The following is a 26,090-nucleotide window of genomic DNA, read 5'->3' as shown; positions in this document are numbered from 1 at the left end:
TCAATTAGTCGCTGATCGTTCTTTTAAAAGAATATAGGATAAAATTAAAAAAAACCATGTGAACAAGAGTAAATAAAAATACCCAGTCGCATAAATGTCGCACAATCTTAAACAAAAGATTTACATATAAATATGTACATTACCCCGTTCATATTAAGGATAAAACATGGTTTAATCAAAGGGTTTTAAACCATAAGACTAATTAAACCATGTTTTTATCGTTAAGGTCGATTGGATGTTAAGCATATTAAACAGAATAAGTTTTTCTTGTTGGTGATTTTTTCGTTTTCCAAAATTTTCAGATCAGCTGTGAAAGAAGCGGCTGAACCATCATCTATTAAGTTGACTCCATGTGCATTTCATTGAATTGAAACTCAATCGATTACCAAAACTGGTATAACTTTGGAACTGTTTTCTTTTGTTTGAGAGATTTTCGTCTAGAAAACGTTAAACGGTTAAATCAACCCGATGACAATCGAGTTAAAAAAAATTGAATTTTTATTTTAACACAAGATCTTTAAAAAAGCATTGAAAAATCAGAAGTGGTTTTGTTTCAAATTTTTTAAGCAGAAAAACTTCATAATTTCGTATAATCTTTTTTAAATTGCATTTTTGTTTCTAATTGGTTTGATTTTGGTTTCTGATTGGCTTGATTGAGGTTAGAGATGGCAAAATCCCGGACATTTTCAATCCCGGGATTAAATATAAAACAGTTACAAACATTGGCGGTGAAGCATGTAAAGCATGTGAAGAACAAATTTTTAAGTACTCATTAAACACTGCAAAATGATTAAATTATTGATAATATAATTATATTAACAATAAACTAATCATTTTCAATTTTTTAGTTAATTAAAATAGTGCATTTACTAATGAACCTAAGTAATTTAAATTATAAAACAGTATAAATAAAAATAACAATTAAAAATAATATGAATGTAAATGAGTATACATGAATTATATTTATTTTTGAATGTACCACCTTAAAAAACTGAAAGCGTCAATCATTTCGTCGTTTAATTGCGTTGGATTTTTTTAGCATAAAAACCCAGCCGCTGAGAATACTTGTTCGGGCTCCACACTTGTTGGCCGTATAGATAGTATACAATCTATGCTTTTTGAAGGTGGTTACCTCTTGTGGCACCACTTTCAAATACGACATTTCTTTTTGAACTTTAGAAGTTATACTTTCTACCCTTATAGGTAGTGTTTGTGTTGCTTCCAATCATTTTTCCATAACTTCATTCAATCCTTCACTATTAGATTTGATCTTATTATCACACTCCTTGCTTGATAAAGCCTCATTCAATTGAACAACACTATCACTATTCACGTCTGCTGATTAAATGGATGACCTTTCCAAACTCAATTTTTACGTATTTTTGTAAATAACTTTCATTTTTTGTTTCGGACCTTCCTAAATACTTTTACAATTTTCCTGACTTTTGTTATAATAAGTCCAATAATTTGATGCTTAATTGCAACCTCAGATATTTCATTAATTAACAATGAATCGTTCGAATCTCGAGTACAATCTTCCTCTTCATAAACGTATTCACTATTATAATCATCACCGTTGTTATTTAAACTTGCAAAAACAGTGTTCTCATTATCTAAATTTTCATCAACTTCAAAGTGACTGGCGTCTTTTTTTGTAAAGAACTAATATAATTGCCAGCTATAGAGTCGCATGAGAATTAGAGGATAGAACCCTCTAATTCTCATGCGACTATTTGGAATTAGATTGAAGCCAAAAATTCGAAATTAAATTAAAACATTGTAAAGAGAATAAACAGCTATGAAACAAATATTTTACCAAAGACTATATTTAATAGACACTTTATGATGTACAATCAAGTTAATAGCTTAATCCCTATTTATCTTTACTTTTTTTTTTATTATTACATTCCCGAAATTTTTGTGAAAAATCCCGGGATTACAAGATCAACAACTCGTACGGAATCCCGGTATTACTATCCCTAATTGGAGTTCCTTATTGGTTTGATTTATGTTTCTGATTGGCTTGATTTTAGTTCCTGATTAGGCTTATAGAGAAAATTAAATTTGATGACTTTTTAAACGAACTGTTGACTAGAAAATCGACATCTTTTTATTGGTGATTTTTTCTCCCAGCCCTATCCCTTAACGTTTAGGTAAAACATTAATAAGATTTAAAAAATTGATAAAGAATAAACAATAAGAATGACTGATTAGGATGGTGACACTCATACGCAAATCAGATCAAAGGAGTGATATCATATGGTTGATGAAGATGATACTATTAAATCCTCTCATAAATCTAAACCTTCCATCCGATATGACAAATTATTGAAATAAATAAAAATCGATAGCTCACAATTTTCATAATTATAGCCAGTTCTATCAACTCAATTAACCGAATAGTTTGCCTGTGTAATTAGGTAAATGATGTTTTCAGTAAAATCTAATTTTGTAAAACATTTTTGCAACCAGCAAAAATTTTTTTCGGATTATTTAACTGTTATTTATTTTTTGAAATAATTTTTCACCAAAAGATGAAACAGTAATCTTTTTTAAAAAAAACTGCCACAAGATAATTTAACAATAGAAAATTCCTGTTGCTGAATTGTCTTTTTCGCCTGTGCCAGAAAAATTTATTTTAGTACTGAATTTTTATTTACACTTTGCATCGTTTAAAATTGTGCAATAAAAATCAAAAATAGAGCTCGATGGCAGGTAAATTTGCATTGGTAATTTTGTTCAGGTAAATTCCAGTAATAAATATTTTTTATAAAATTGGAATTTACCTGCATTCCAAAATTTATTTGGTAACTTACCTAAGTAAATTAATCGGGTAATGCAAAGCTTAGTAGAAACCCTTTCTGGGGTATTAGATTCTAAAGTTTCCCTGTAATCATTAAATTATCAGAGACGAATATAGGGACATGGTTCAAGGTAAACTTCAATTATTGTAAGTTATGCTCCTTGCAACTTTATTGTCATTTCAAATGCAAGCTTTAAATTATTTGATAAACTTTGAATATGTAATCAAATCAACTTCAGTAAGATTTAATTCATGAATTGTATCCTTTAAATGAATTGGAAAATTTATTTTCCAAAGCAGGAGCTCTATTATATTTTTTCCCTTAATATTGCCTCTTTAAAAGGCTCTTTCTGGAAATAAACAATACTGCTGTTCTTTTTATTGAGTATGTAATGGCAATTGTGAAAAAAGCGAAAAGCGACATCTTTTTTTTTTTTTTTTTGGTATCTCCTTAAAAATTTTCTTTCTTGAGATATTTAGTTTTGAAGAAATCATCAGAAGAACTTTCATGGTAATATTTTTTCTTATCCTCGTATCACTTTTAAAATACTCTCGATCAAATTCCCATATCTAAATACCACAACTCTAGATCCCTAGAAACAACTTAGATCCCTAGAAAAGATTGATGAATTGAGCAGATTTGGTTAATACCAAATTCTAGGCATAATTCTAGGAGATACAGTTAAACCAACTGATTGGTCAAAACCTTGTGGTCTAATAAGAGTGTTAAGTTGCATAGAGATGAATTCAACGGTAATAATGGTAAAATCTATTGAATTACAAAAAATGTTCAGCCAGAAACTTAGTTTCGACTATAAAGACACTATTTTAATGTTTGAGTTTCTAATAACGACCTTCAATTATGGGAAGGGTATGGATACTAGCAACATGATGAGCATCCAAATCATTCAAAACATCCAGATTGTTCCAAGTCACTTTGAAAATGTTTTGTTACTACACTTCAAGCCACAAATTCATTAAAACTTTTCAGTTGAATTTTGTTGTCACTGTTCATTATTAAGTTGTTCTGGATAAAAGACGTTTAAAAAATATATTTTTTCAACTTAATATAAAGTATTTTAGGGATGGAAAATGGAGTAATTTTAAAGTTATTTGACCATTAGAAAAAAATATCATGTAATTAGGAAACTGTTATGCTTCGAGTTTTTGTGATATTTGTTTAAAAAATCAAAAATCAAATAACTCCTCAGACTCTCAATAAGAAATATTTATCGTAATATGAAAAAATATTCACGTTATTTTTTAATTTTTTTTCTTTTGATGTTTATTCTAGTAGTAAATTTCATTGACTCGTTTCTTATAACCCAAGTATTTATTACCATCTTTAAAATGATCATGATATTCGTACTCTTCCTCGACAATTTATTTCCTCGACATTTTTCAAAGTTTTCACGAATTATATTTACTTCTGTATAAATCAATATTTTCTAATATTTCATCATTTGACTTTGATTATCATCGCTTATCTTGTAATTAAATCATTTGATTAAATTTTATTGATATTCCTCTTTTTTCCATTCTTTGTAGTCAATATGAAGCTTATAGCTTTTTTTATACTTAGTTTGTTTTTGAATTTAAGAAAAACTACTAATAGCAATTGTTTCAGCGTTAACTTAAATGCTGATATGAATTGCTCTGACTTTGCTTTAAAATCAGAATTTTTTTAAAACGGGTTTTTAAAAAAAATCGAAAAATTGAATTGATTTAAAAAAATAAACCCTTTTTTTTTTAAGCTTCAAAAAAGAAAAAAAAAAAAAAAATATTCAGGTGACGGTTTTGTAAATCAAAAAAATCATTTTGCTTTCAAATTTGGTTTTGAAGCTTGTATTTCTTCAAATTTGAGTTCATATTTTGAAAGGAACTTATTTAAAAAATGACTTTTGAAAAAATTAAATTTTTGAACTTCGATTAATTTAATGTGTTTTAATTTTGTCATTTACTTAACATAATTTAACAAATATTTTTGAAACCATTCTTTAACAAACCACTTAATCAAACCATTTTAATCAAATGAATTGTAAATAAATGGTTAGATTAAAATGTTTTCAATCTCTTTAGCAGAGTAACCATTTTATTTTCCTAAATATATAGCTTTTATGTTTATTTATATTTTGTAAATATATATGTTGATAAAAAAATGAATTCACAAACTTAAGCTATTTGCAAATACATATTTGTATACATAAAATTACTGACCTCCTTGTACTTAGTAATAACAATGTGTTTTAACTCAAGTGGTTTTAGGGGACCGTAAACTGATCCCTCCTGACGTAGGTATACCTAAATGTTAAAAGATCTTCATTGAGATTAGGAGAAAAGTATTTACATGTTTTAAAATAAACTCAATTTTTTACCTCATGGTTTCTAGTTTCATAAACTTCGTCAGCTTTTCCTTTTAAAAATTTTATCTCCACTACATACAGTTGATTTGCACCAAAAAATGGCCGAGATCGATGATTATCAAATAATACAGGCTTGTATCTGATACTGAAGAGAAAAAAAGTTTTTAGACTCTTTTTTATAAACAAAAAAAAAACAACATGTCAAATAGTTTTAAGTAAATGTAATACAGATAGTTTTGTGATGCGGCCGCAGAATATCAGAAAAAAATAGCAGTCAAAAAGACCACCTAGACGATAGTTCGTCTGACTTTTTTTTCCCGTGAACTTTGGGAAGTCAGACGAGAAAACTTTGGTTATTTAAAAAAATGAATAATGGCGAAATATAATTACGTTTTGCAGGTTTAAGGACGGGGGTAATATGCCATTGCCGAGAGCTCTTAAAGCTTCTTTTTCGTAATCCTTCAAAAATTTAATAAAAAATAATTTACAAACTTTTTTAAAAGTATACTTTAAATTATCTTTTTCTTTTGTTATTACGCAATTTGAACAAAAATTCATGGTGTTAACGCAATTTGAACAAAAATTCACGGAACATTTGAGGAACTTTTGTACCGCCCTGAAAAGCCAGAACAAGTAAATGTTCCGGAATATTTCTTTGTTTTCGTATAAAAACATGGTGCCAATTTTAACTATCTTAAATGTTTATCCAGAGAAAGCGTGTACGTATATGTTATTACACAAAAAAATGTAACAGATGAAAGTGTCAAGAGTGCAAAATCAATTGCTTGATTTATTGTTAAATGGTTGACTGCAAGATTTATATTTAATGTTAAAGCAACTCAAACTAGGCTTTTTATAAAGTTGATGTTAGGATGTTAGCTTAAACTGAAATATGATTCACATTGTGTTATCCTTTTACTATTATTAAAAAGAAGATGTGTGTGACACTTTCAAAATGTAGTAGGCTTAAAGCAGTCTTAAAGTGAAATAACAAGTTTGTAGTGAATAGTCTAGAGGTTTGGCCTATATCTCTTTTAGAATATGCATGACATAATTAATTATATTGCATGCAAAATTATTTAGATACATAAAAAATTTATACCAATTGTAAAGTTTAATCTTTAATTTAATTGTCAAGCACTTATTTGTTTCTTTTTTTAATTTTTTTTTTTTGCCAGATTCAATTTACTTATTCTTTTTAGCAGGTGATAGACTAATACACAATAAGCTTAAATTTTCCACAATGTCTCAGCATACAGATCAAGACATTATTAATGATAGCATAGCTTATACTGCTCTTGTTGCATCTCCTATAAATAAATTTGTATGGAATATAGCTAAAACAAAGGGTATATTAGATTTATGGAATAATAATAATAATAAAAATAATAATAATACTGATGATGATGATAATAAATAATAACAATGGGTGACAACTAAAAAATGAGACTGGATTTAAAGACATTTCTTTTAAGGTAAAACAAAAGGAAAAATGTTTTAGTATTTTTATTCTAGTTTTTAAATAATGTGTTTTTATTTTTTATAGAAAAATAAATAAAAAACAAAGTTCAAGACTAGAAGATAAGAAAATGTTTGTGTGAATTTTATTTAAAATACAGAAATACTTGTAAAAAGTTCTCTTCTGACCACTTTAAAACTGAGAATGTACCTAATAGTACTATCTACAAGATAGTTAAATGTGCTGAATGTGAATCTGGTTACCAAAGAGTTCAAAAAAAATTTCTCCTATGGATTGCCTTTTCTGAAAATAGCATTTCTCAGCCCTATTTTGTGCCTAATGGACTGGCTGTTAATCCAAAAATCTACTTAAACAAATGCATTAAGAAGAGACTTGTTCCATTCACAGATAAGTATCATTCAAATGTATTCAGATGTATTCTGGCCTGATTTGGCATCATCTCACTATGCAAAAACAGTTTAAAAAATTTTATTTCTCGTAAAATTGCTATATCATAACGATTGAATTCTATTTGGCATCATCTCACTATGCAAAAACAGTTTAAAAAATTTTACTTCTCGTAAAATTGCTATATCATAACGATTGAATTCTATTTACATAAGTTAACGTTTATTAAGCGATATTCCTTTTATGTACCGTCAAGCCGTGTGAACATGGTATTAGCGTAAAAACCAAAGTTTTCTCGTCTGACTTCCCAAAGTTCACGGGAAAAAATAGTCAGACGAATTATCGTCTAAAAGACCACCTCGTTTTTTTTATACATTTTGTTTTGTAACTTTAAAATTTGCTTTTATAGCAGATAATTGTAGGTTTTTTTTGTTTTTAACTACTTTTACATTTTACTTTTTACTTCATGATTTTATTTCATTTAAATAATTTTAAACTAATATTTAAACAATATTTCAGCAAACAAAACCTAAGAAATCTCAATAGAGAAAACAGAAACTAATAATTCAAAAAGCATTAGGTTGTCTCAGCATTAAGTTGCAGGTCGATTTACATTTTTCATGAGAGAAGTTTTTGATGTTCTTAAACGATACAAAGAGCGGTATTGTAATCCAAGAGGAGGACTTCATGTGAGAAATAAGAGACAAGATCATTACAAAACTCTTAAAAAAGCCAGCAGCTCAATTGAACACAGAACTGCATAAAAATAGAACTGTGTTGAAAAGCTTAAACAAATGCCTTGTGCTTTAGGACTATTTAGATGGCGCGTTACAAAGAATCTATTGAATTTTATTAAAACTCTTCTAGGAATCAACATTAACCAAGTCAAATTTGTAAAACACCAAACTTCACTGATGAATGTCATGATTAGGAACAGTAACCAAAGCAAATTGATCCCAGGATAAAAAGTTTTATAATTCAAAAATCACAGATTCTAAATCATTCTTAAAGAATTTCTATAAAAAAACTCTTACAGAATTTCAAAAGTCTATAAAAATTCCTAAGAATTCTTTGTCATGAGATAATTCCACATGTTAAGAATAAAATCTCACTTACATCTATCAGCAAGATAGCTATCTGAATTACACCACAAACTTTGATTGAAATGCAATTTACCTCCACATGTCATCAGGAACATTTGGTCGAAACTTTTTCATTTCATCAGAAAAGGCAGCATGCAGTTTCTCTTTAACAGAGGACGAGCAATTTACTCCTTTTATCAATCCTACAAAAAATAAATAAGTAAAAAAAACAACGAGAAACCGTAAAAATTACTTCTTTCTTATTTTTCAAAGTAGTTTAATTTTGAGGTTAAATTTTTTGGTGGTATAACAGATTAACTCTGTTAGTTTATCAAGTATAACAACAAAAGCAACAAGAATTTTTAGTGTTAATATCTAACAAATACTATTTATAATTAAAAAAAATCACCATCATCTGTTACTCCTGCTAATATCACTCCTCCACCAGAATTGAAGAACGCTGATGCATACCTCTGAATAAACTAAAATATAAAGCAAAAAAATAATCATGCACATTATTTGTAAAAACTTGATCATTTGTGTATGTTAACATGACAAAGTGAACATATTTTCTTTGAATTTCATTTTGTTCATAAATGAGATTTTTTAAATTAAGAAACCATCACTGGAATAATAATTCAATATATAATAAAACTGATTGTTAAATGGTGAATTTTCTAGAAAGCTAATTTTTTGATATTTATTGCTGACAACACAATAGCATAATTTACTTGGCTAATATCACGACTGAACAGAATACCACCAGCTTTAAATTCATATGTTCTTGATTCTGTTTGATTTACTTGATGACCATAGTAGTAAAACTCTGACTCTCTAAAAGAAGTAAACAAGTAACAAAATACATGGATAAAATTTTAGCAAATGAAAATTACACCACTTAATTGGCAATTTTGTAAGCATCACTTGATTAGCAATTTTGAATGGTCTTTTATGAATCTGAATTAAAATCAGAAAGTACAACCACTCAAATAAACATTCTATTTCTCCTGGTCAAATAAACATTTTTACAATAACAAAAAAAATACAATTACAAAAAAAATAAAATATGATAAAACTATTAGAATATAAACAGATTATTATAGTCTCACTTCTTTTTCACGTCAACAACAATTCCAGTTTTAGAATCTGGTGTTAAAATATAATTTTCAGTTCGAGGTCTCTACAAAAACATATTTTCTTTTTAAAATATTTAACAGTAGCAAACTGTGTTTTTAAACAGGTTAAATAAAAATTCTTAAAAATATAAAAACACTTAACTAATCAAATTAAAGGGTTATACTGAATTAAAAATAATTGAAAAAATAATTGTAAACCTTTCTTTCTTTTTCTTCATTTGAGTCTTTAGAATCATCAGCAGTTCTTTTACGGCTTCGCCATTTATTTAGTAAGCTATCCAACAACCCCATAACAAAGTTTCAGTCAAAAGATATTTCAAAATTGTCTTATTAATTTTGTCAAACTAAATCAGCATAAAAACTCATTTATTTGTTTTCATACAAATATTCATTTCTTTCACTTAGAACACATAAAAATCATTTCACAAAACTCAGTTCCTGTCATAAATTTATATATCATTAGGAGTATTAAAGTTGCATTTAGAGCAAACTTTCTTTCAAAATGTTAAAATTTACATCAAAGTGATAACAGTTTTATTATTTTATTTGAATTTACAGTACAACACTATTATTGCAGTCTTTTAAATTAGTTTCATTTGACTTGTTGTTTTGTTTTTGAAATATAAATTAATGAAAGAAATTTACTTCCAAACAAATTTTATTTAAAAAACATACAGTTTGAAAAAAATTTTAACATTTGTGAAACTGAATATAAAAAAAAGTATTTGAGAACTGGTAGTTAAAATCAGAATAATCAAATATTACTTGACGCTTTAAAAAGTCTTTTAAGAGTCAAAATATACAAAATCCGAATAAAAAATAGATGAAAATAAATTAAGTAAATTCTTAGCGCTATTTCTTTTTACAATACAAACAATCTATTTTTTTTTTTTTGGACTTGCTTGTAACTAACAAGTTTTTGTATTATTTTTCTGAAAATGTTTAAAACAGCCAATTGACAATTATGTTAAAATGATATTTATTACTTGTGAAGTAGGAAAACTATTTTAAACATAACTATGGATAATATATTATTAGATCAAGAATAAAACAAGAACCTTTTTATATCTTGTCATTTTACAAACGCTTTAACTCTAGTGGTTTAAAGGAACCATAAACAGATTGTTCTTAATAAATGTTTATCTAACGTACATAAAAAATCATAAATAAATTAAAACTATACATACAATCTTAATATAAAAAGCACTTAAAAAAATTACTGCATTACTATTTAGAAAATCATAACCCTTAAAATTTGCACTATTATTCATTAGCCATATAAACTGATAGATATATTTTATATTAGTCATATAAACTGATAAATATATTTTATATTAGTCATATAAACTGATAGATGATATTTACTAACATTTTAGATTGGGATAGGGTAGGAGCAATGAGATTGGATGGTATTTAAGGACAGGATATTATTCAGGAGTGTAAGATTGATATTTCACAAACTAATTAACCAAAATTTTGAGCAATGAAATTAACCTCATGGTTTGCTGTTTCATAAACATGACCTGTAATTCCTTTCTTAAACATTATTTCCACAACCAACACTCAAATTACTCTGAGTTAAATTAGAGATTTTTATATTTTTGTATGATAAAGGAACAAATCTCAGACTTAAATCACAATAAAAAATGATTGAATTCAGAATTTTACTTAGATATAGTTTAAAAAAGAAGACAAATATAATTTTGCCTATTTTTAATAGAAGCATGGAAGAACATGTATTACAAGTTACTTTATGACAACTGACTCACTTACAAATGAAATTGTGAATTGTTCCAAAAGAAACACTTTGCCTAATGCCATACTCTACAAATAAATGCCATACTCTACAAAATAATGCCATACTCTACAAAATAATGCCATACTCTACAAAATAAATGCAAAATAATGCAAACAGATAAACAAACTGAACCTAGAAACTGCAAACTAGAATCTTTATACTCCTAGGTACTTATCAAAAATATAAAACTAATTTTCAAAAACTTTATACTTCTACATCTAATTGGTAAGAACTGTTCAACATTTTAAAGATAAAGTAATAAAGTTTGTCCTTTTTAGAGTATGAAAAACCTACACCTTTAACCAATCCAAAGAAATTGGTTGGTTAGTTCTCAAGGCCACTTTAACACAATAACAGTCTCTTGAAAAATCAGATTAAGATGTTTGCTTAACTTTAATGTTGCAGCATATTTATACCAAAATCTGTACCAGTATCAATAATTAAAATGCAAAATATTCAGGCGAAGAAACATTTCCTGTCAAATATCAGCACACACACCCCACATCCCCCCCCCCCCCAAAAAAAAAGGTATTAAAATCTCAAAAACAAGCCTTGATGATTTTTTAACTTTACAAAAATTATAAAATACCAAAACATTTCAATCCCTGACTACAAGCAATTTCAGAAGAAAAAAATTTTTTTTTTAACTTTATCTTTCTCTAATTCTCTGTTTATACTAGAAAATTAGGACAGGTATTTGCATACATTTTGGAGACAAGAACTAATAAATTAAAACAAATACTTTAAGAATATTTCAAAATTAACATAAACAAGTAGAGTTTTGATATCTCACATAAAATTAATGAAATGCATTCAAAATAAAAAATGCTGATGCTATCATCTTTTTTAATTTTTAAGAAATTTAGATTTAATAATATTTTAATTCTGAATATTTTTTTAATGGTTCAGGTAACCTTTTTTTAAAAAGAGTAAGGGAATAATCTATTGGTATTGTAAAAATAATTTAGATTGATTTTTATTTTATTTTTCACAATTTGGATAATTTAAATTTTATTACTTATACTTTACCATTTTTCAAAACAATGACATCCTAAGTATTTTATGAATTTAAGAATGTCAAGTTATGAAAATTAATTAAAAATGTAGTTAAAAAAAAAACAAGAAACACCCTGCATCTGAAGCATATCATATGAAGTTAAATAAACATTTGAAAATATCAAATTGGAAAAAAAAAAATTGTGACATTAGTGGAGTTGCAAAATGAAAAACAATTGTATTTTCTGTTCCACAGAATTGGTTAAAAAAGGAATTAGAACAAACAGATTTTAAGTTGTTTCAAGTAAGATATATGCATTAAATTTAAGTATTTAAATACTTAAGTCATTCAAAGCTGAGAACAAATACAAAATAATTTGGTGTGGTGATAATGAGTTATCTAGTAAGAGTTGTCTATGAACTACTCCAGGACAAAAAAGTTCAGTTTCAAAAGTGTTTTCAAGTTCTACATGAATCTTTAAGAAGCTCTGTAAGACTAGTATAGAATCCCAAAACTCTTTCGAAATTATATTGGATTACTAAAAATTTTTTGTCTTGAAATCTGAGATACATATATTTTAATGTAAAAGACATTAGATAGTAGATAAGAATCAACTTCTAGGGAGAAAGAGATAGGACCACCACTCATCAGTTAAATAAATTAAATCTGATTTTGGTAAAGAACATATGTTGTCAGATTCAGACTAAGAGCCAGAATTACCAAATGTACAAACCTATTTTTTTTTAAAAAGTTCTAACATAGCCATTAAAATTTTATGCATCTCATTTATACTTTACAGCCCAGTAAAAAAAAAAAAGTTTATAAACCAGTTTCAATTTCCTATCAATTTCATGTAATAAATATTTAAATCAATAGGGAAAAAATGAATTCTTCAGAAAAAGCAATTTTGTTTCAATTTTTCATTTTTTTTTTTTTGCATCAGTAGACATAATAAGATACCACCATTATGACAATATACTAACACATACATCACAAATCAAATTCAAGATATATTTAATCATTTCAAATAAGAAAATAGTTTTGAAGGACAGCTTAACTTTACATCAACATTTTTTGCATCAAAATGAAATCAATTGAAAGAAAAAAACTTTAAGATTAGATTATACTTTTAGAAAAAAATAATTTTTTTTCAGTGGGAATTAATCATGAATAACTGATTTGTTAAGTCCAATATGCAAATTTAATGTACAATCTTCCCTTGAAATACACTTACTTGTATACAAAAAATTTCTTCTTAACTTAATTTTATTTGGTTAATTTTATTTGGTTTTTAATTTCTTAACTTAATTTTACTTGGTTTTTAAAGAATAAATTTTTCTTTCCATTTTAAACATTCTTGTTAACTTTTAGATTTTAGAATTAAGACATAAAAGTAAAAATTTCATGTGTATTTACATAATAAGAAAACTACAGTTATTGTAGTATATATTTTGGAATTCCTTTTAAGTGTTTAAGATAAAAGTTTACCAAATACACACACACAAACTAAATATAAACTAAAAGAATGTTTGGCAAAATATTGCAAGCATGATATTGGACTTTTTTTAGACCACCAGTATATACATTATATCTATAGTATAAGTATAACATACCTGCATAATAAATTTAAACACAAAAATGAAAAATAAAAGATATTAGTAAATTCACTTTTAGCCAAACTTGTTGTTAATATTCAAATAAAAGGGAATACTTGTGATTGGTTGAATGTTTATAAAGATTTTCATAGGTTGATACTACATGTTGGAAGGTACGTCATTGTCATTTTTGTATATTTCAGAATGATAAATTTCTTAACATAAACATTGTATTATGTCAAGCTAGTATGAAGTTGTAAGCATACACATCGATTTATGCTAAACTAGCTTGTATTGATTTGGGAAGTTTGTGGTGGTATAGTTCTCATGTTATCTATATGAAAATAGAGATTTTGTATTTCGCGGTAATACTGAAAGAGTTAGGATAATTCATAAACAGATAATCGCGTGGTTATTTCCAGAAGAGTAGGGCTTATGTTGTTTTAAAACCTTTAGCAGCTGTTTTGATTTTTGAGATGGTGGGGGGGCGGGGCGGAGGAGAGATTAAGAGGGCAAACATCTTTTAGAGGAAATTATGCATATTTTAAATAAATTTTTTTTTATTAAAAATGACATCATTTGGCTCTTGAACACTTTCTTTCAACGACATTACTTTCAAAACAAATAAATTGTTTAATAAGTAGTTTTAAAAGGTTTTTATAAGCAGAATGTCAACCTAACTACTGTAGTTTTATAACTCCTACCTGGACTTGACATTTTAGATAGTTATTAAAGAGAAAAAAGTATCTAGGTTGTATTTTAAAGTTGAATTGTGTCCGCCTGATATCAATCTGATAATCTTTACTATAAATCACTAAATGACCGTTACACATTTTTTCTAAGTCTTTATATGGTTAATAATAGTAAAATACGTTGGGTAAATATGAACACTTTGAAGAAAAAGCTCAATATAAAAACTAAAATATAATTGTAGTGTAATATTAAATAAACAGTTACAAAGTTCATCTCAAACAGTTAAACAGCTGATGACAATCGTTAAAGCTTGTATAAAACTGAGCAGGATTTTAATGGAACCCTATATTTTGTACTTTATAGAAAAAACTCACATCGGTTTGAAATTTAAGTTAGTCTACATTGCAACCAAAACTTTACACTGTTTGAGTTGTTACACTCATAACAAATTTTAATGACTAAAAGCTGTATGAAGATAATGGTCCGATATTGTTTGTGCTTTCGATTGAATTAATTTTTGAGAATTACTGACTGAAAATTGAGCTAGCTTTTTTTTTCAGTAACACATTTCGTATATTTATTAACATATGCTACAAAAGAAAACAACAACGTAAATCAGATCAACTCTTTACAAAACAAAATTTGTATGAATTAATGATATCCGGGATGAAAAAGCTTCCTGATATGACAAAGAAAAAAAGAAAAAAAAAAAGATATTTCTACTTGGCGAACGCGATTTTTTTTTTTTGCAAAAGAGGAGACTTGCGTTTTCTTTTAATCGCGTTTTATTTTAGTTTATGAGATTTTTATCGCCACTTTTATATGTACAGAAAAATTAAACTTATTCCAGATTTTTTCCATTTTGTTTTAAATATACTGGGAATTTAAATCAACTTGATTTTAAAGTGTTTTCATCTGATCATATAATACGCTCTTAATTTTTTTTTGCAACGAAAGCCTGGTTGAAGGAATCAAGATTTTAGTTAAGAAACCCTGCTAGCTTGATATCAATCTTTGAACTGTTTTTTTCTTTTTCAACTGTGAGAAAATAAGTCTCTCTTTGGTCTAATGTACTTAAGAGTTTTGGAGTGAGAAGAATAAAAGATAAGTTACATCAATTTCATTGAAACGATCAATTCAATTTTGAGCCATTGCATTCACTCATAAGTTTTTTCAGTTTGGAATTAAGCACCAGTATTCATCAAATTATAATTTCTTTTACCATTATTTAAATGCTAGCAATCTCTATTTCTTAAATTTAATTTTGCGTAGAGGATCAATGCATGAAAACCGCCAACATGTAAAAAGGTTTTTCAACTTATTCGCAATGAATAATTGTTCTCTTTTTTTTAATATAAATTTAAATTTGTAACTTCTAAATGTGAATATATTTCACAGGACGGAAATAGTTCAAGATATTGAGTAAATTTCATATACAACTCTCCGCTGGAAACTAGGCTATGTTATCCCCAATGCCAAAGGTATTGTCTTTTTGATGGCGGATTTGATGACGTCTGACATCAACTTTTCTATAAAAGGCATTACCACAAATGCTACAAGAAAAAGGCCGTACACCAGAATGACGACGCATATGAGTGAGCATATTAGAAGATTGGGAGAATACTTTTTTGCATTCTGGGCATTCGTGTGGTTTTTTACCACTGTGCATAAGGGAGTGTTTTTTCAGGTCCGAACGTCGTAAAAAATCTTTTGAACATACTGTACACGTAAAGGGTTTCACATTTAAATGAATCAGTTTATGTGTTGACAAACTGGATCTTCTTTTAAAAAACTTTCCACATGTTGGACATTCAAAGCGACGCGCTTCTCCTGAGTTTCCCGCACCTTTATTAAGAATTATGCCTGAGTCAGAACTTTCGGTGTCGCTATCATAATAAGGTTGTGGTTTCACGTGACGAACATCAGGCGGGAGATTAACTGAGAGTTCTAAAAATTAAACCACATTAGTTAAGATCTTCATAATATTCCGCAATCGTTTCGTTTAATTATTTATTCCTTTTTGATGGAAATTTAAAGCTTTTGAAATAAAAACAATAAAACCTCTCTTTACAAAACTCATTGATTAGAAAAGAGAATACGATAATAATAATTAAAAAAAAAAAACACAAAACAAAAAAAACACAGGAAAATAGTGAATGAGAAATCGCATCAGCAAATAATGTTTAAAGGGAAATCGCAACATAACAAGAATAACATAAGAGAAATCAGATAAGCTGTTAAAAGCGAATTTCACTCCGGATTGAACTCGATTAACTTGACAAAAAGCTTTAGGACATTAATTATGTTTTTAGATATTTTTGTTTCATAAATATACTGACTAATAAATATGTTGAAAAAAATTCAGTTAAAACTTTCGTTTTTAAAAAATAATTTTTAAAAATACTAAGAGAACGCTAAAAGCACACGTTTGTACAACGAAGAGTCAAGAACAGGTCAACAAACGCAAAAGAGAAAAATTCAGCATAAATATGAAGTTTACCTTTTACGAAGTATAAAAAATTTGTCGCATCAGCGACAATCCGATCGTCATCTGCCATACCAATATTTCTACGTGCAATATTTAGAAAAATAAGTTACTTATTTACTTATAACGTTTCTTTGTAGTAAAATCGATGATTTGTTAGAGTAAAACTGAAAATTGTTTGAGCCTAATATCTTCAAATTAAGCGATTTTTTTGTATAAACGTGACTTTAAAATATCTTTTGTTTTTTAACAACGTCACCTCCAGAACTTTTATTAAACGGTTTACTCGATTAGTTCCGCTCAATTAAATTTGCTTTAATTTTGATGCCTCAAAAGACAATAGCTTTTTAAAAAATAATAAACAGCACTAATAAAACACCATAAACGTATTTCATATGCATTTCGGCTTTTGCTGAGATTACCTTTTGTGTTATAAAAAGCACGTGGGCTCAACCTGTTACTAGCTAGAGACCTGGTAAGAATTATTATGAAAAGAAAACAATTGTGATTGGCTATCTCATGGTTTTGTCTATTTAGGTTTGTGCTCAAAATTAATTAATCTTCTAGTTTTTTTTTTTTTTTTTTACAATAAACTCTTCCCACATTTATAAAAATGTGTAAAGCGAGTTGTTTAGGCGTTTTGATTGTTTTATCTTTTGTTATGAAGATGGAAGCTGAAGAAAAACTGAAGAAGAAAAACACTCCTTTTCACAGTATCGATTTTTAAAAATATTTACATCAAAGTTCTATGCATAATTAAATGCTGCTATGTTCTCTTTGTAATTAAAGGCTGCTTTAACCAAAACAAATTTTGAAACAAATGAAAAATGCCAATTTCAAAATCAGATCCGTGCTTAAGTAATAAGATCCCTGCTTAACTAATAAGATCCGTGCTTAAGTAATAAGATCCGTGCTTAAGTAGTAAGGGGTGGTAGCTACAAATTTCGTCTAGAAACGAAAATCATTATCTTTATTCCCCTTTATTTTTACTTTGAATTAAGCATTAAAAAAAACTGAATAAATCACTAAATATCATGTTGATTCGATTTATATAAAATTTAATAATACTACACCATTAAGTCCAGATGTCACTACATAAAAAACTTTCACATGAAAATTAATTATAGAAAAGGCGCAGATGATAGGAGAACAAATGTTTCATATATTTGGTATATAGAACATATCAGTCGCCATTTAAAAATAGAAAATATTTAGTCTCTCCAAATTTATACGAAAAATCAACTGTATGCCGAAAATGATTTGTTATTTTGAGTAGACAGCTTCGGAAGTGCAACGTAATGCAACGCAATAAAGCTCAGAGGGACCGGCGAGCGGGTTTTTTTATCTTTCGGAGTCTTTTTGACCAATTTGCTGTAAATAAGATAAACAAAGTAATAAACAACTTCTTCTCTACAAGATAAAAATCCTTTTAACGATTAATACCCAAGACTGATAACTTAAAGCTTAATTTTTTGTAAAGAATATACCATAAGTTTAAAAAACAAATCCAAATAATGAGTTATTTACTGTTACCAGACGCTTTGAAATAATGAAATGGGAATGTATTAATAAAAAAAAGGACGTCTCAACTCAAAGAAATAGACAGCTGCAGATACATAAATTTAAATATAAAATTCACACATCAAAAACGTATAAAAGCCGAAAATATATTTTGCTTTATTTACAGTGACGATAGATGAACAAAACTTCGAAGATTTATTTACACGAATTTAAAAAAAAGGACATCCTTAATCGTATACTTTATACTTAAACAATTATAGTAAAAACATATAAAGCATATATGCAAATACTAATTTTAGCTGGCAGCTCAAGTAAATATACGTTAAGCAAAAAAAAACAGCTGATATTTAGTTTTTTTTTTTTTTCTTTATTTCTTCTTCCTTAATTCTTCAAATCTTTTTGATAAATCATCATAATCTACGTCATCGCTATTAAAGCTTTGGTTACCAGGAAGATTTCCGCGAGGTATATCTGGAAGATTCGGTATGCTACTATAGCCAACTGACGATAGACCAGAACTTTCTAAACAAATCACACAAGGTTAGAGCATAACTCTGTTTTATGCTTAAAAAAAAAGCTTTACCTCGCATTGCAATAAAATCATTTGGTTGGCAGCGTCAATATTAAGTAGAAATTTGTGAGCATTATAACAGGGTTGACAAACATAAGTTCATTTATCTGATGTTATATAACAGGGCTGATAACAAGATAAAGTCATTCATCTCGTTAACGACCCTGTTATAACATAATACCGTTATGCACATTATGAAGTGTTAATGAAAACAGTGGAGGATGCTTTATTTGTAAATTTTAAAAACACTTAAATGTTTGAGCGCCTGTTTGAATCATGTTTAACTCTAGCAAATATTTATGATTAAATTGCAAAATCAAAATTCTTTGAACAAGAAACGTAGTATTAATAATTTATCATTGTTTTGATCTCAAACATTCGAGGATTTCAAGGCATGATAATAAATATTTCTAATAGTCTTAATCCCAAAATATTTCTAATATTCTCAATCGTAAAATAATTTTCATTAAATGACGTATTAAGCAAACTAGAAAAAAGAAAGTACAGCAAATTATTATTACGGCTAATATTTTAAAATATTATGATTGCTAATATTTTAAAATAACATTATTGCTAATACATTTAAATATTATTTCACCAACAACAGTAATAACCATGATAATGAATGCTTCTCACTTCTGAAAAATTAAAATGAATCAAGAAATGTTAGAGGAATAAATGATTCATTTACTATTCCATTCAAAGAAAAAAGAAATGTATAAACATATAGAGAAGGTTCTCTAAGAGGCTTATTCTAACTAAAAAAAAAAACAACTTACTATTAGATGCTGTGCCAGGACCAGTATAAGGAGGAGCATAACCAGGTACCTTAAATAATAGAAAGAGATTTATACTAACAACTTTAAAAAAGACAAAGAAATCTTTGATGAACCAGAGTAAGATTCGAATCTCGGGTGAACAATATTGAGAAAAGTAGGTTTTGAATATAAAAATTAACATCATTATAATATCATTATCACTTTAAAAAAAGATACATACATTGCCAGCTGGTGGATAAGGATTTCTCTCTGTATATGGAGGGATATCAGGAGGGTAAGAGGATATCTAAAATAAACAAATTTAAAGTCAAGTGCCAAGAACTTAACTCAAAAAACCAGCAGAGCAATTACCTGGAAAAGCCAGAGTTATCTGGAAATCAACTTATCTTTAATGGTTTTTTTTTTTTTATATATAAGAATGCTTAGCTGACATGATTAGATTAATATGAATTTTAATTAAATTTTATGAATTATTTTTATTAAGCTTTACCATTATATAAACCAATACCACTTCCATAAATCATAAATAAACCTTAGAGATTTTTAAATTGTAAAATACAAAATTATTATAGGGAAAACAACTTGGTTTAAATGTAAAAATAGTAAGTGCTTAAGTAAAAATAGACTTCTGGATAAAAACTGTAATAGCAGTAAACTATCAGAAAGCATGTAAATAAGGAGAAAAAACTATTATAAAGTTACAAAAGATTTAAAAACTTTTTATTTAAAGTTCAAAACTTACTGGATTTGGTGGATAAGGAACTGTTCCTGGAGTGACACTTCCTCGCCCAATATTTGACCCACCTCCTGGAGGAATTGTGAAGTCTGCAGGTGGAGGCGGATTGTAATGATTAAATCCAATTTCAACAACCCCAGCACCAATTGCTTCAAACTCTTTTGAATTTATAGATGGAATGCTCTCACTCTAAAAAAGATATATTGTAATATATTAAACTTCAGTTATAACTTTTGAGGAGTAGTAGAATTTTAAAATATCTTTTATGGCTAAGCATACAAATTTATTGACATTTTAATATCTAACAATAAATTTTAAAGTTTTGCTTACAAAAGCAAACAAAATCTATTAAATCCATCAATGAAAACTTCTACTATGACAAATAGTCTTGAATAATGTTAATATTACTGGCACAATAAAATTTCTTCTTTTTCCTTTTGCATATTAACATTTTAAAAGTTTGGTGTAAACTATTTTTTCAGGAAATGTTTAAATGAAAATTTAATTTTGTTTTTATTCCTTATATCCAATTAAATTTTCATTTTAACAATTTTAAATTGTTTTTAACAATTTAAAATTGTTAAAATGAAAATTTACCATTACCATATTGTCAATAAAATAATTTAAATCGTAATATTAAATTAAAAGGGAGAGATATCTGTCTAGATCATATTTCTTATTAACAATTAAAGCAAATGTTTTACGAATTAAGGAAAACTGTTTCTATGGTTAAAAGAATATACCTAATCTAATTAAATCTAAAAATTAAAATATCAAGGCTAGAAGATTTCATCATTAAAAATGTATAGGGCCAACTTTTAAAAACTTAAGTGCAGTAACTTCAATTAACAGGCTGAGTTAGTAGGGCTGAGTTAGTAGGAGTAGCTTTGTGCAATATGAAGACAAATCAATTAAAATACACTAACATAGAGATGCTACAGAACTGCATAATTGCATCAGCAGACATATTAGTTGACTTAAGCAGGTAGCAAGACTTTGAGCAAATCCTACCTGTACAGCTCTCACAGCCAAACCATGGATAGACAAAAAAAAATTTAATGCCTTAGCCAGCTTCACCATCAAACTAGAATTCATTATAACTAGTTTGCTAAACATTTTTAAAAGTTTTCTTTCCTCAGAAATTAAAACTCTGATAAATGTGGTATCAGACATAAAAGAAAGTTTTTCATGTTTGATAACACATTTATAACAGTTTTAATTTCTGAGTAATAAGTGTTACTTGATAATCAGTTATACCTCAAAAGCATAAAAAATGGTCATTATTTGCAATAAACTTGATCACTTGTAATTATGAGCTGGATTATTTATTTGCAACAAACTTTGTTATTATGAGCTGGATAGTGATGTTTTGAATTTTACCTATTCCATCATTGCAATTTTAACTAAAATCAAACAGCTTTTAAAAAAATTGTTGTCAAAAAATATACCTTAGCTAAGATTGAGCAATCAGTTTATCAAAAAAAGTTGACCTTCCAATCACTTTATAAAACATTCAGTGCTATATGTAAGTGGGGGAGGGAGGGTTTAGGGGTCAAAATTTCCTCATTTTATTGCAGAAAAAACTTGTGAACAGTGTAAGGTCCTCTTGCTCTTGCCTTAGCACTCAAAAAACAATACATAGTTTAATTTTAAAAAAATTAAAAATAAAAAAAAACCTTGTTTAAAATATGAATTTAAAATAAGTTGGCTCACAAAATTGAATTAATAATTAATAAAAATATTATTTGAGGTTCAAGAGGTAATATCTGAAATGCCAACAATAAATAAGTAGTTGAAATATGAGAAATACAAAATATTTCAACAAACATACCGACATAATATCCGGATCTGGTTCAAAACTAACATTATAGTTTCTTGCAATTTCAATAAGATATCTTTCAACTAAAATTTTATGTGGTGGATCAGGACTCAATTTGTGTATGAGCTAAAATAAGCAACCAAAATGTCTAGAACAATATAGTTTTTGAGAAAAAAAAAATTTTCAGAAAAAAATCTTTTTTTACACAGCCTTGCATGAAAAATATATTTTTCATGAAGTGTCAAATTAAACTACAATTTTATTCTAGTTTAAATAATGTAATTTTATGCTAATTAAAAAAGTACAATTTTATTCTAATTAAAAAACTGCAATTTTGCGTAACATCAAAATGTTAATTAAATCATATTACATTATTCAAATCTTACTCTTTCATTAACTGTATTGTTTGTATTGGATCGTGCTTGCTGACCAAATTCTTTACCATATTTCAGTGCCAGTTGTTCAGAAACCTGAACAAAGTTATTTTTAAAAGCTTTACATATTTCAATTAAATTGTTGATAATTTTTTGTTAAAAATGTCACTGTTCTAAAACTTCCTCATGAAATAAATGGTAATGCTGTAAAACCCCATCATATCTATATTATGTGATTTAAATAATAACAAAAACTACAACACAGAATATCGTTTCACAAGCTTTATATTCTTATCATATTCTTATTAAACTTTTTTATGTAGAATATTTTGAACTGAAGTGAATAACTAAAAAGAAAAATTCAGACAACATAAAGCAACAATACAAAATACCCATAAGATTCTTAATCACTAAATGCTAATACTTTATAACAAATCATTCTCTGGTAAATTTTATTATGTTGAATGTATTGTTGCATAAAGTTACTTAAAATAACTAACTATATTTAATGATATTGATTGGATGTTAGATTATCAGTCCCAACTATTCTAAAAGAAGTTTTCTTATGGGTTTATTGAAATTGTTTAACAAAGATGTTTAATGCTATACACATAATTAATAAAATGTGTAGTTTAAGTAACAGAATATGTACTGTCTTAAGCTCTTGACAATCAGCAGTAAGACGAGGTGCTGCCCACATAATTGTTGATACAGCTTCCACTAAACCTTCATCACAGAATCTGAAACAAATTCAAAAAACTTTCAAAAGTTTCAATATGAATTTTGATTTGGTACAAAAATAGATAAATAGCTTTATTTTTCCCCAGATAAAAAAAAATTCATACTCATTGATTTATGAAAATAAATCAGAAAAACAAATACTATTCACTTCATTGTTTCAATAAGCCCAAATCTTGCCAACAATAAATCACAGTACATCTCAATAAGCTCCATTGCTTCAACTAAGTAATCCTCACGAATAATATGCTCAACCTGAAGAAAAAGTGTTTTTGTAAAAAGCAAAACAAAAACAAACAAAAAAATGAGAGAAATAAAAACCCAAAATTTCTCTTACTCTTATTCGAGCTCTGTCATATTTATTCATCTGCAAAAAATCAGAAATTTCCTTTCTTGCCTTCATTGCCATTTCAGCTAAATAAATAAAAGTTATTTAGTGATAAAATTTGTTAATACTAAATTTTTTTACAATTTTTACTGATTTATTATTTTTTAAACAATGGCATCCTTTCTATAAAACCCTAACTAAGTTAAATCACTTTTGTTTTTAAAAAGATAACAGTAGCAAGTTAAAAACTCATTAAGAATTGAAACAACCATCCCAAAAAAATAATTGTTTAAAATAAATTCAAGAAGTTCTTTTTAATGCAAGATTATTTTTAAAGCAAGATTATTTTAAAAGCAAGATAATTTGCAGAAACAAATTTATCAAAATATTTACAAATGAAATAACAGCAAGACCTTATACTCTTTCTTGATTAAAGATAATTTTGATAAGATTTTTCCAACATTGCTTTCACAAAGTTTTAGTAAAAAAATCTTGTTAGAAATATACAAAAAGCAACCATGACTGGAACAGTGAGAAAAATCCAAATGATTTATTAGAAACAATATTAAAATAGACATCAAAAAACATTTTAATTTCATGTTTATAAATTGTCTATCATTGTACCTGAGTAATACTTGAAAAAAAGAGAAATACATGAAGACTCCTATGGAAGAAGTGATAAACCTAATCTTAAAAAAGAAACCCTTTCTAGTTTAAACCCTTCACTATGCTTTACTTGATGTTAATAAAAAATTTCAATGGAGCAGATTTTTATACTCTACTATTACATATATCAATGTCTTTTTTTGTTTTTTTTTTATTAGGTCTACCTTATAAAAATTACCTAAACATTAATGATTGTCATACTTGCATACCATGAACTTAGACACTGAGCTTCAGAAAAATCAGTACAGTCTTCTAATAACCAATGAAACTAAGCTCCATGTCAAATTATTTATAAGGGAATTAATCCTTTTATTTTAAGTTTCTGGTGAAAATCTTTAGCTTTATTTCATACACTTATATACACTGGTAGTCTGTTATTACAAATAGCTTATATTAAAAACTTTAAAGTACAGTTTCTTAAAGCCATGCTATTATCTTTAAATTGAGCTATAACTGTTTAAATCTTTGTATATATAATATCTGAAAAAATTCTAGTTCATTCTTAAAAATCTAAATACAAACATGTGGGAGGAGGGAGGGAGGTTTAAAAAGTACAGCATTGATATTTAATGAAACTGCCTCATTTTCTTTAGAACAAAACAACTGACATAACTCTTAGTAAAATACAAAATATTCAAGAATAGCAAGATAGCATTATTATTATGAAACTTGTGGTTCAATACTTACAGGAATATATTCTATGTAATAAAATGCAATATAACATGATATAATATAAAGTTCTAACCAAATTATATATCTCTTAGATATACAATTCTCAATCAATGTCTAATATCAGTATAAGTAACAGTATAACAAACTTAGTATGAGTAAAATTACCTATTTTTAAAAAGTTCGGCTGTTATTAAACTTAAAAATAGTTCTTTTAAGACTCAAACTTTTTTTTTATTCCTAAGTAAGAACATTTAAAAAAATCAGATATCAAGATGATGGTGGTTTCTTAAATGAACGTAATACATATAGATTGACTTCAGTGTTCTTACAATAAAAAAAGCATTTTTTATTCTGGAAGGCTTCTCAAATCTCAAATCTATTGCAGTAGTTTTTATAATTACTCTTAATTTGAGGACAATTAAGTTAAAGAGTAAAAGTTATTAATTGTAGAGTGCAGATCATGAAAAATATATGATCTGCACTCTACAATTTAAAAAACTTTATCACATTACTTTTTTTCTTTTCCATAAGCTTTAATCTGTTGATGGAAAGCCTTAGACTTGTCTTCAGTTTCTGTGTATTAAAACCTGCTGCAAACATTTTGTTGTCAACATGAGCAAAATATCAGGTTTCTAAAATCTTATTCTTTAACTAAAAAAATAACATATGAAAGTAAAATATCAACAGATAGATGTTTTAAAAATATCTTAAATATGCATAGAAATTTATATATATATATATATATATATATATATATATATATATATATATATATATATATATATATATATATATATAAACATACATTGATACATACATATATATAGACATATACATACATACATACATACATACATACATACATACATACATACATACATACATACATACATACATACATACATACATACATACATACATACATACATACATACATACATACATACATACATACATACATACATACATACATACATACATACATACATACATACATACATACATACATACATACATACATACATACATACATACACACACATATAAATTGGAAAAGAGAACGATAA

At 27.0% G+C, this 26,090-nt stretch overlaps 3 protein-coding genes across 5 annotated transcripts; all 3 read right to left on the bottom strand.

The window, feature by feature from the left end:
* Positions 1 to 86: 86 nt before the first annotated feature.
* Positions 87 to 9,598, bottom strand: LOC145185614 (schlafen-like protein 1). 2 transcript variants are annotated; one of them, XM_090097829.1, is made up of 8 exons: positions 9,450 to 9,598; positions 9,225 to 9,295; positions 8,847 to 8,949; positions 8,525 to 8,597; positions 8,210 to 8,318; positions 5,179 to 5,311; positions 5,021 to 5,104; positions 87 to 437 (listed from the first exon to the last, which is right to left on the bottom strand). In XM_090097829.1, the coding sequence occupies exons 1-8, from the start codon at positions 9,540 to 9,542 to the stop codon at positions 375 to 377; spliced, it is 729 nt and encodes a 242-aa protein (XP_089953955.1). In that variant the 5' UTR covers positions 9,543 to 9,598; the 3' UTR covers positions 87 to 374. The 2 variants fall into 2 exon arrangements, with proteins under 2 accessions (XP_089953955.1, XP_089953956.1); XM_090097830.1 differs by lacking the exon at positions 5,021 to 5,104.
* A 4,954-nt stretch (positions 9,599 to 14,552) lies between these two features.
* On the bottom strand, positions 14,553 to 17,253 carry LOC145185483 (uncharacterized). Its single transcript, XM_080061401.2, has 2 exons — positions 16,835 to 17,253; positions 14,553 to 16,281 (listed from the first exon to the last, which is right to left on the bottom strand). The coding sequence occupies exons 1-2, from the start codon at positions 16,890 to 16,892 to the stop codon at positions 15,788 to 15,790; spliced, it is 552 nt and encodes a 183-aa protein (XP_079917527.2). The 5' UTR covers positions 16,893 to 17,253; the 3' UTR covers positions 14,553 to 15,787.
* Positions 17,254 to 18,434: 1,181 nt separating this feature from the next.
* On the bottom strand, positions 18,435 to 25,679 carry LOC145185656 (IST1 homolog). Of its 2 annotated transcripts, XM_090097477.1 has the most exons (10): positions 25,536 to 25,679; positions 23,695 to 23,771; positions 23,509 to 23,612; positions 23,272 to 23,359; positions 22,632 to 22,715; positions 22,258 to 22,371; positions 20,433 to 20,615; positions 19,911 to 19,976; positions 19,691 to 19,739; positions 18,435 to 18,862 (listed from the first exon to the last, which is right to left on the bottom strand). In XM_090097477.1, the coding sequence occupies exons 1-10, from the start codon at positions 25,621 to 25,623 to the stop codon at positions 18,708 to 18,710; spliced, it is 1,008 nt and encodes a 335-aa protein (XP_089953603.1). In that variant the 5' UTR covers positions 25,624 to 25,679; the 3' UTR covers positions 18,435 to 18,707. The 2 variants fall into 2 exon arrangements, 1 of the variants encoding a protein (XP_089953603.1); XR_016455532.1 differs by lacking the exons at positions 18,435 to 18,862; positions 19,691 to 19,739; positions 19,911 to 19,976; positions 20,433 to 20,615 and adding an exon at positions 20,848 to 20,945 and having other exon boundaries at positions 21,024 to 22,371.
* Between the last annotated feature and the right edge of the window lie 411 nt (positions 25,680 to 26,090).

This window comes from Hydra viridissima, unplaced genomic scaffold (assembly GCF_058129835.1).
Source record: "Hydra viridissima isolate aposymbiotic clone 2 unplaced genomic scaffold, HvirCarnegie_v1 scaffold_9, whole genome shotgun sequence".
Classification (NCBI taxonomy): domain Eukaryota; kingdom Metazoa; phylum Cnidaria; class Hydrozoa; order Anthoathecata; family Hydridae; genus Hydra; species Hydra viridissima.
This window is presented reverse-complemented; position numbering and strand designations above follow the sequence as displayed.